Raw genomic sequence first — 10,876 nt, 5'->3', positions numbered from 1 at the left:
AGGCCACGGCAAGTCCCCAGGGTGGAAGAAGACTGCTTTTGGAGTTAGGCCATTCCATCCTCTAGCGCCGGTGTGTCTGCAGTCTTCGCAGCAGCAATTATCCTGTGCAATATTTGAATACCATCGCATAAATGAACGGTTCGGTTGTGTGCATGATATTGGCAATTATCCTGGCAATAGTTGAATGGCATTGCATAAAGGTACGTTTTGGTTGTGTGCATGATATTGTAAAGTGCGGTGATATAAGAGGTTTTCGATGATACGCCGATCTCTGATGACGCTAGCGGGCGCGCACGTCATCGCCATTTCACGTCGCAGGTATCGCGCCACGCTGCTGGTGACGGCTCCGTCCGCAGAAATTCGGCCGGCGACAAAAAGCACATTTTTGCCACTCCTACAGGGCAGATAAAAGCGTGACACCAGCCGCTGATAGGTGGGGTTCGTTCTGCATCGCACCTCCTACGGATGATCTCAGCAGTGTCCGGCCAAAGGATATGTCAGCCATTTGCGACGCAGTCGATGCCACCTTCCTGTTATCCCGCGTGGAATGCACGCCGTGTCTTAAGCTGGGATAAGTAGGACAAAAATTATACAGAGGCGTGTTCGTCAGTTTATCGCGGCCAATATCCAACAAAAATCCTGGCGAATTTTGCGGTCAGTCACCACAGCAGTAAACCTTCACAAATGAACTTATTTCAGCGCTCGAAATTCCGGCGACCATCCAGACCGTAGGTGATTTCTGTTGCTCGCTTCCAACTGCACTGTCTGAAGCTCGGCGTCCGCTCAGGTCCTGATCACTACTGTAATGCTCCGCCGGAACGCTGTCATGTTGCTTCGTTTCTGCCCAAGCATGAAATAGCTCGTACACCCGGGTAGAATTTGGATAAGCGTCATAAACATGCGGACCCTGTGAGAAATAAAGAAAAAACGCCTGCTGATGAAGCGATGCTCAAGCAATGTCCTGCTTAGTTTTTTGGCAAAAGTTTTCCGTTACTGTGAATATAAGAGTCGGTGAATCTCAGGCACCGAAAGTCAGGTGGTCAGCTGGCTCCGACCGACGTCTTTTTTGAAATTTCCTCTTTTTCAGTTTATGTTTGAGCTTATTAAATGGTACCATTTTTGCTAAAGACTGCGTGTTGGGTGTAGGACAACCATCCAATCTCTCCGGTAAGATGTTCTTGGTTTTTGACAGGCTTCACTGTGAAATAATAAACACGAGAAGGCAGTGCAGAGTCATGTTTTCTTTCTGCCACTGCTTCCGGGGGTAGTTAATATATTTTATGCTGTCGTGTCTTAAAGAAGGAACTGTCGTGCGGTCACCAAAAATAGTACTAAAAACGCAACGCGTGGCAGGCAATGCATCAAATTCGGATTTGCCACACATGATGCCACTCTCATATGAGACGATAAGAATGATCCAGAGCTATATCCTTTTTCCACCGGAGATAGCAAATCAGATGGCACTTGCTGAAGCATGCTACGTGCATAAGTAAGCTGTCAAATGTCGAAGGAAACTGCTGGTAGGACGTCTTCTCAGCCTGCTACAAAATGCTGCAAGTGCGTCACTAAGCTGTGTACTGCATGCCGTTTCGTCAGACCCTGAAAACGGTGCATCATCTGTCGCCCCGGCGAACGATGTCCAAATCCAGTGGAGCTGCCCACCCTCGGCTACCCAGAGTCTGCAGTACTAAACTTGTGTGAAACTCAGCCTCCTCTCACTCGTAAAATACCACCTAAGAAAGTAGGCTTATGATATTTAGGCTTTCCCCCATTTTGGTAACACTTATCGCGTGGGGGAGGGCTAAATCAACATTTAGCGGCCAGGTTCCTCTCAAAGAAGACCAATTAACACCCCGAGGTGGCACGCACCGACTGGAAAAGCAACAGCACAATCAATGGTAGGAAGAGCGTAAGCAGACGGAACAGCCCGCCCAGCTTTGGTTTGTTGGTGCGCCGGCTACGATGCATGTGGAATGTGATCATCATCCTTTTAATGCATGCCACCGCGCTGGTGAAGGCTTCCGATCAAATCAATTGCAATTAGCTGAAGAACCACATGCTCTTGTATTATGATCGTCAGACAGCAGGTTAAATTGGACTTCTGGTTCCAATGAGCAGACTTCGCTGCAGTGAACCTCGGAATTGCTCAATATTTCCTGGAAGCAGTCATTGTTGAGCATGGCTATCTCTGATAACAAAGGCTTGAGCCGATTGAACGCTTCAAACCGTCTGTGTGTCGGACTCGTTCGGCCCATTTCGCTGCATCTGAGGTGGCCCATTCCGCGCGAACAGGGTCCAACACAAGCCTGACCGCGCGAACAATCTGCCACGCCAGATAAATTCGAAAGCACACCGCACTCAATTACCGGTTTTGGCTGCCGCCGCACGAATCGACGCATGTGCCCACGGGCCCGGCCTTGGGCACAACGGAGACCGCTGCCACGAATGCGGGCAGCCGCCCAATCAGACCCAAGGTCAGCACGTCCCACAATGGACCTTGGGACATGGCGCATGGCGCACGTACAGAGCCCCGGCCCCCACCCGGGCTCGAGCGGCGCGCAACGCTCTTGGCATCAGCCCAGACACAGGTGCCAGAGATCGGTACTGTGTGCGAACCGTTCTATCCCTGGCTTTCGTTAACGGAAAGGTTTCTCGCATTTATATGAGATTTTGAATTGAGATGGCCATCTTGGACCTTTCGGTGCTGTTCGCAATCCTGTCCTTCATAAGACCTAATCCCCTCTAGTTTCCGGGCTACACGCCCGCCAGAATTGGGAAAGGCATATCGAGAGGAGTATTTCAGTCACCTTGGCATTCCTGACGTCATAATAACGCCACTCAAATCCCGCCGCTCCATAAGCCACGCGGTGATCAAGGCCAAAAAACAGTTGTTGAAACGTTCCCATCCGGCGTTCGCGAGTGCAATTTCCACACATATCAGTCGTCAACTGGCTCTCAATGTTGTCACGGTACGATGACGTAATCCTACCATGACGCATTGAGCATATTCACTGGCATATTCACTAAACGGAGAATCATACTGTCTAGAGCAGTCCTTTCCAGTTATAACATATACCAATACTTAGAAGTGAGCTTGCTTAATAACATCTAACGCTTGTTTTGATGGCCTTAAATGTAAAACATTTCTCTGAACGAACAAGACACGTCGTTTCCATCGAATTCAATCACGAAGCAGTGTTGGCGGAGTTGGGCTTACGGGCAGCTTTGCTTACCCAGCTGTCATGCTACGCGGGCATCTGTTCAGACAATGCACACAGCGACCGACGCGTCCGCGCGAAGGGATGGTCTCCGTTGTAACAACAAAAGTGTTTCCATGTGTAGTCTCTCCCCATCCAATCCAGGGCAAAAATGCTCTGGCGGAAAGAGCGTCTGGGGCTTGATCGTCGGAGGAAAGCAGCCTATGTGTGTGGCAATGATGAGATGTAGCAGCAACCCAACCAAAAACAAAAAGCAATGTTTTTATGACAAGCCTCATTCAAACGGTGAGCAATGCAAAGTTCGCATTCCACGAAAAGTGTGCCCGCAATCTGTTGCCGTTACACACACAAGTGTGCGCGCAATCTGCTGCCTTGACACACCACAAACATCGAACAATAACGGCCATACAAAAGGTGTACTGCATCTCTTCTTTCCATGGTATCAAATCCCCGCACTGCACTCCGGAGCCTGTCCCCACGTCCAGGCTATATCGGAGATCGCTCCCACGTCTAGGCTAAACACCACACTGACCAGGCTAGTCCGCCTTGATACGCTTATTCCGCTTTCCCAATATCTTCATCATGTCCTTGGACATGAAGTACGGTTTCTCCTCAGTGCCATCGTTGCGCTCCAGGTCCTCCAGGAAGCACAGGAACAGCGTGTCTACGGCCATGTTGTACACGCTGAAGAAGAGACTGCTGATGAAGAAGCATCCGATAGCAATCGTCACGATGGGCAGCCAGCTGTAGTGCGTGTTCGGCACGAACTTGTCCAGACCCCGGATCGGAATGCGATGGTCCAGGAAAAAGAACGACGCTACAGTGATCCCTACGGTGATAACCGCCTTGCCGAGGAAGAGAAGAAAGTCACAGACAGCATCCACCGCCGCCACACGCAACACGTTCCTCATGATCAGCAGAAACGCGTCCTTGGCTGACGAGCAGAAGTTGGTTCCGTACGTCGCCGTCATGATGTAGGCGTTGCGGTTTATGAATCGCATGAACTTTTCCAGGCACCACATGCAGCAGCGACAGCAGCAGAGGACGGCGCGCGCCACGCTGCTGCCCGGGTGCCGCTTGCACTTCTTGTAGATGTACTCCAGGGTCACCCGAATGACGCGGATGATGGCTATGATGAGTGAGCCGAATGCGAGGGTACCCATGTGGTACCGAAAAGTGCGGGACGTGCTGTCCATCAGCGGCGTCTTGGGCAGGTCCTTCGACTTGTCGAACGTCCAATACCAGGAGGAGAACGTGCCGGCCAGCACCATTTCCCCGAACGCCGACAGGAAGAACAACGTCCAGAACAGAGCGAAGATATTGTAGGCGTGTAGGTACGGGATCACCTGAAACTTCTCGTACTGCACGAAGCGGCATTCGGCCTCCGGGCACTGCACGCGGCACGTGCTCTCGAACGTGTCCGGCTCGCAGGTGGCGTTGAAGCTATAACCTGCGCAGGTGTTGCGACAGCGGGCCGGCAAGTTGGACACCAGGTAGCGCGCGCGGCCCATGGAGGCGATGTACAGCGCCAGCGTGGTGAAGAGCGCCACAGCGCACAGCTGCAGCAGCCAGGGCAGCAGCGGGAACGCCAGCGTCGACAGCGTCGACGTCACGGCACGGCTCGCCTGGTCAATGACCTCGATGGCCACGCGCAGCCGCTTGCAGAGGATCAGCACCACCAGCAGCAGAATCACGCACAGCACGCACAGCACGATGAAGAAGATAAGCCACGTCTGCCGCAGCTGCAGGAACGAGTCGAAGCCCTTGGTGAAGGCATCGAGCGGGTTTATTTTGGCGTCACTGCCCGGCACACCGGACAGCTGCCGGTAGCGAATGAAGGTGTACACGCAGCCGCACACGAGGGCGGCGAGCGTGCCCAGCAGAGCCGTCCAGATCATGAAGCCGGCCACGTAGCGCATCAGCAGGATCCACAGCAGCGAGATCAGCATGCAGGCGACGAGGGCGATGACGATCACCCACCACGAGCTGCGGTAGTCGCTGAACGCCTCCGTACCTGCAGTAGACGAGACGTCATGAGACCCGGGGTCGCACGAAACGTGGTCAACGTTGCGTCTATAATGGTCAAAACATAGGGAATGGCTGAGGTTCACGACGAGTTGAGTGGGTTGCATGCAACATGACCCGGTTACCGCTTCCCGCAATGCTGCTGCGAACAACACTAACACTGCGCGATGCCTGAGCGATGTTCAACATACCATTGCGCTACAGGTGAAAGGAAAAAAAAAGAAACGCGGCTGGCGAACCCGCCCATTTTAACGTCGGGTGTTTTTGTGCACATTTATCGCAGGTGTTTTGGAGGGGTGTAGACTATTTAGACTATCTAGACTAACTAGATAGACTATCCTAAACCCACAGGCTAGCAAGCGTGCTGAAAAACCGCACGGCTGTCGACACGCGCGGACGGCGAAGGTCGGGACTTAACGGTCTTTCAGAAGTGAAGATTAACAAAATACGTTTTTCAAACGTGTAGATTAAAAAAATTATCATTTTTGAGAGACCAAAACTTCACATTATTGGCTGAAACGCAATGCATGACTGGTCGAAGCAATATCGCTCCAGAACTGGTCGAAGTAACAATGCTTGAGTTGAACAGTATGAAGGAAACATACATCTACTAGCTGAACAAAACAAGTGCATCATAAGGAGTTTCGCAACGTTCAAGCAACGAATATCATGCTCATCACTGCTTTAGGTAACACACTTATTGAAAATGGTGCAATCCGGCTTCCTCAGCCAAAACAACGAGGCAGTACCGCCTGTAGATTGACCGAAAGCAGCACGAAAAAACAGTGGTGACTTAAAACATGTTTTAGACATTAAAAATGGCTAAAATATATTGTGCAGTAACAGTAAATGTCTTGTTACACACCCAGGTTCAATGCAGCATTTTATGCACCACATAACACGAACAAACGTAAAGAACGTGAGAACTTCATGACGTGAAGAAAGCCGTTCTCCAAATATACCGGTGCATGTGCTCACACCCGGTCCCTAAATAAACCTCGGTGTGATCTACGAAATAGAGGCCGAAAAGCCCTGTAATGGACTTTGTGTCGTCATCCTTGCTTAGATCATCGCTCGATCAAATACCATCGGCCAGCCCAGAACGCCGAAATGACTCAAGCGTCCCGCGGATGACACACCCTCAACACGCATGCTAGGATGCTGTGTTCGCCATCTTCACTTTTGACTTCTATGCGTGGCTACAGGTGCATTTATTAGCTACTATATCTACCATGCTTTCTCCTTGCACGTTGTGAAAACGAAGTGTGGCTTGTTTATTTAACGACATGGAAGCTTCAGCCATGATTGACTAAGCGCGCCAAATCCACGACCGCTCAAAAAAATGCACACCACTGAAGCCTGCCACGTATCATCCACCTCCTCGGCGACTCGCGCATTTTAGTATTTGAAAGGAATGAATTGAACTGAAAGAATTGAACACTAATCTGAAAGAACCGAAACCATGAAACAACACTTGCAAATCATTGTTCCTAATATGGCTGCTCCCTCAGTGAGCTTTAATTTTGTCGCATCACATACATTTGCGAGAAATGTCGTGACGCCGTTCTCAGCTGATGCAGGATGCAATCTCGGCGAATTATAGGCTAACATTGCTGCCAGTAGCTAACAAAGTGACGAACCCGGTTGGCTGCTTACCTCGGTAGCTACGCACTTGGTAGTTCGGCAGACATGCCGACGATTATTATTTTTAATATTGAATGTCAATGCGTAATTTATCTCAAGATGGGGAATGATTCGCCACGTCCAATACTTATTTCTGGCGTAAGTATATGTAGATGTTTGGTAATGACTATGTCTTCCGTTTTACTGTAATTAGCGACGAAGTAACGTATTATGCGTTCGGTGCTGCTACCAACAAAAAATCGCGGTCCTTTTTGAAGAGTACGTCTCTGCGGGGCGAGTCTTCAGATTGGGCACGAGGGCCGAGAACGGTTTTCATAATACCTGAGTTTGGCAGTTTCAGTGTCGACCGGGCAGGCAAGCGTAAAATCCCGTATACAATATCCCGTTGCCAGGGACATTTGGACATGGTAGCTCCCAGGAAAATACGCCCCCCCCCCCCCACCCCACAAAATTTATGGCGTGCATCAATGTGCCCGTGCCTTAATGTTAAAGTTGACAATGTCAGAGAGATAGGAAAAAAATTCAAAGATGGGGAATATCTGACATTGAGGAAATAGTCAGAATTGCATGCGTAACTCGGTTTTCAGTGGAGATTCGGAGCCCTTTCCCTCCCCAACATTGTAAAATCCTGCGTACGCCCCTGACCATGACAGCCCGTTGCTGCTGACTGAAAACTATGACGAGACATCCTCGCATGTGAAGCTGGCTATGTCGTCATTAACATTGCTTAAGAAGTGCCGCCGTGCACAGCTGCACAAGGAAACGAAGACGTCCCGAACAGCCTTCAAGGTGAAGTCAATTATCCCCACTTGAGGGCATCAGCACGGTCACATCACCATGCCCAACGAAGCGCTTCAGCTCCCACGCGATGCCGAACAGAGGCCTGGAGCTCTGAGGCGTCGCTCACAGCTGTGCAGGTGCTGGTGTGACCAAAAGAAGGGAAAATGCGTTCAAAAGTAGGCCGAAGGGTGTCACGTGCTATTTGTTTGGCTGTCTGAGCGCTTAGGTCCCTCCACACGATAGTTGCGCAGGACAAAGATAACGCGTCGAAATATCAGATCCGAGCAATTCTCACACTATTAGGACTCATAATTCGGACAAAATGATGGTAACTCAAGTAGGGTTTGGCACGCTTAAGATGCCGTCGTGAACATCATGTTCAGGGACATTTTAGGTCACGCCACGAAAAGGGAGAACTAGTCAGTTTTAGACAGTTTTGACATTTACCCAACTCCTTTCTTGACCGCTACGCTCTCTTCAGGCTGCAAAAATACCCCAAACTTGTGGCCTCAACACGGGTCCCAGGGGAGTTGGGCATCACGTGGTGATACACAACGGCATCGCTGTAGTCCTTGGCACCGTGACAGTGTACAGAGCACAAAGCCGACAATATTTGAAGTGTTCGGAAGTTAATGAAGTCAAAACTTCTGTACAGGATCACAGTGTACTGGTTTTCCTACGAAAAATAAAAAAACGACGTTTTTAGTGAGCTCATATCTTTTAATGACCTGGTCTCTGCAAAGTTCCTTGGAGCGCGTGGGACCAGGTGAGCATTTCAAGCAGCTGCCAAGCGTCCATGGACGGATGACTTAGCCGTTGTTCATAATGAAAACCGACATTGGCTTCCCTAAGCGCGAGCAGCAGACGCCAATCAAATGCTTCCTGACCCAAAAACTAGACCGAAAAGTGCATGAAGTCCAACCTAAAACTCATGGTATTTATGACAATTTATGCGCGAAATCTTCTTGCTTCATGCCTTTGTTTGACTGGGCAGGAAATATTTTCAGGAGGAAACGGCAACTTATCCTGTAGTGCAGCTACGCTACGGAATGTCGTTTCATACACCGTGCACTCCGGCTGACAACCACAGTGCCAGGGGAGCCTCGCTCCTGCACGCTCGCCACCGCTGCCGTGGGCGTACCGGGCCGTTACTCACCCTACCGCCATGCCAGCGGATACACGTCAGGCGCCGGTGGGCGGCAATCCCCGGCCAATCACGCTGGGAAACCTCCCACTGACGGGCCGGGGGAGCGGGGGAGGGGGAGGGGTGTCGGTGTAGGGCCTCACTCAACGCAAGTTCTCCTTATTACCCAGTTGGCTCGAACTCCACTGGACCACGAACCATACGTGTGTTTCCATCCCCTCCAGTCCTCAAGGCGCAGCGTCGTCCCCGATCTTATCCGTTTCCCGTAAAACTGAGCCGAATCTCACCCATCCCTGACCAGGCAATCGCTGAATCCCATTTACCCCTGACCGGGCAATCACCGAATCCCGTCCACCCCTTATCAGGCAATCACCGAGTCCTACCCACCCCTGACCACGCAATCACCAAATCCCATCAATCCCTGGCCAGGCAGCCACCGAGCGTCATCTGTCCCTGACCAGGCAATCACCAAATCCCATCCAACCCTGACCAGGCAACCGCCGAGTCCCGTCCATCCCTGATCAGGCAATCATCGAATCCCATCCATCCCTGACCACGCAATCACCGAATCCCATCCACCCCTGACCAGGCAATCATCGAATCCCGCCCACTCTTGAAGAGACTCAGCATCCCTCAACGGTCTCGACCAGACTGGATGGGGCCCCGTCGTCCCGGCCCAGAACGCAAACCACACAAAAATCCCACCCGTTGCTTCCAGACCGAATTATTACGCCCGTCCTGGAACAGGCCAGTTCATATCCCATCCGTTTCTGACCAGACCAGACCAAATTAATTGCGTATGTCCATGACTAAATGGATCGAAACCCATCCTCATTGGACTGGGTTGAGCCGAACCCTTTTCTGAAGGGAACGTGACACACGTCATCACGCCCCTTTTATGAGCCGAACCCGACGCGCCCACCAGATCACATTCCACTCGTTCGCTGCACCGAGACGGCAGTCAGCGCCGTCTGGCTCCGCTCCGTCGCAGGGCCGTACCGAATCCTTTGAGGCTGACGAAGACGCCCATCCGCTCGGCGCCCTTGTACACCGACTCCACCGTCACGTCCATCTGCCGGCCGTCGGCGTCCGTCACCTTGCCGTCCGACACGTCGGTCAGGCCGAGGTTGGGCACGCAGCGGCCGAGCACGGTCGCGCTGCGCAGCGTGTAGGGCGCGCAATCGTCTGTGTCGCGCAGCAGGCTTCGACACGAGCGCCGCGTGTCGGTGGCGTCCACGCCGGGCCGGCAGGTGAGCCGGCGCCGCGCCTCCGGCGTGCACAGCCGCTCGTCCAGCGCGTACGGCAGCGCCAGCACGCTCTCCTGCGGGCAGCGGGCCACGCACACCTGCGGCGTCGGGCAGCCCGCGATCAGCACCAGCGGCGACGAGCACTGGCTGATGTCGAAGTACAGAAGGAACGGCCGGTCGGCCACCTCCGCGTCGCGGCCGCATTTACGCCCGTCAGAGTCGGTGGGGAACACGAGGATCTCGGGATCGCCGTAGAAGATGGCGTACGCCGCCACCAGCGCCCAGCCCACAAGGAACACGAAGAAGAGGATGGCGCACAAGATGTCCGTGCACGAGCGTTTCTTGACAGGGCCGTGAAAGGATGGGTCGTATGTACGCGGCTGGCCATAACCGGCCACGCCGCCCGGCGCCGCAGTCTCGATGCCCGTCATGGCCGCGTCCCTTTCACTGACCAGCCATTGCACGGAGGCTCAGCCAAAGGCCTAGTCGGTCTCCGGCACGCACACTCGCACTCACACACCCATACACACGCCACAGAACGCTACGCGGCCGCCCGCCACTAGAGCTCCTATCCGCTTGTAAACAAAGACGGTTATGAGCCGACACGGTCGCGGCTGCACTGACGTCACCCTGCGGAGGCGTGCCATTGGTCTAGAGATTGTGTTTCAAGGTCGCCCGGCGGCACTGCCTGGGATAACGCCGAGGCAAGGCAACATGTCCCGTTCCCGGGCAAGCGCGGGCATGGGCCACATGACTGACGGATTGCCGCCAGCAAGGCTACGCTGGGCAGGGTGGAAGCGGTGCGAGTGGTACTGCCT

The 10,876-nt window shown here is 52.7% G+C and overlaps 1 protein-coding gene across 1 annotated transcript; it reads right to left on the bottom strand.

The window, feature by feature from the left end:
- Nucleotides 1–2,941: 2,941 nt before the first annotated feature.
- Nucleotides 2,942–10,622, bottom strand: LOC119104561 (choline transporter-like 2). The gene is made up of 2 exons (XM_037228283.1): nt 9,811–10,622; nt 2,942–5,232 (listed from the first exon to the last, which is right to left on the bottom strand). Exons 1-2 carry the CDS (start codon nt 10,487–10,489, stop codon nt 3,755–3,757), a joined length of 2,157 nt encoding a protein of 718 aa, XP_037084178.1. The 5' UTR covers nt 10,490–10,622; the 3' UTR covers nt 2,942–3,754.
- Nucleotides 10,623–10,876: the final 254 nt, after the last annotated feature.

The sequence above is a fragment of the Pollicipes pollicipes genome, unplaced genomic scaffold (genome assembly GCF_011947565.3).
Source record: "Pollicipes pollicipes isolate AB1234 unplaced genomic scaffold, Ppol_2.1 Scaffold_6052;HRSCAF=7182_pilon_pilon_pilon, whole genome shotgun sequence".
NCBI lineage: Eukaryota > Metazoa > Arthropoda > Thecostraca > Pollicipedomorpha > Pollicipedidae > Pollicipes > Pollicipes pollicipes.
Note: the sequence above shows the minus strand (reverse complement) of the source record. Positions and strands in the feature narration are given on the sequence as shown.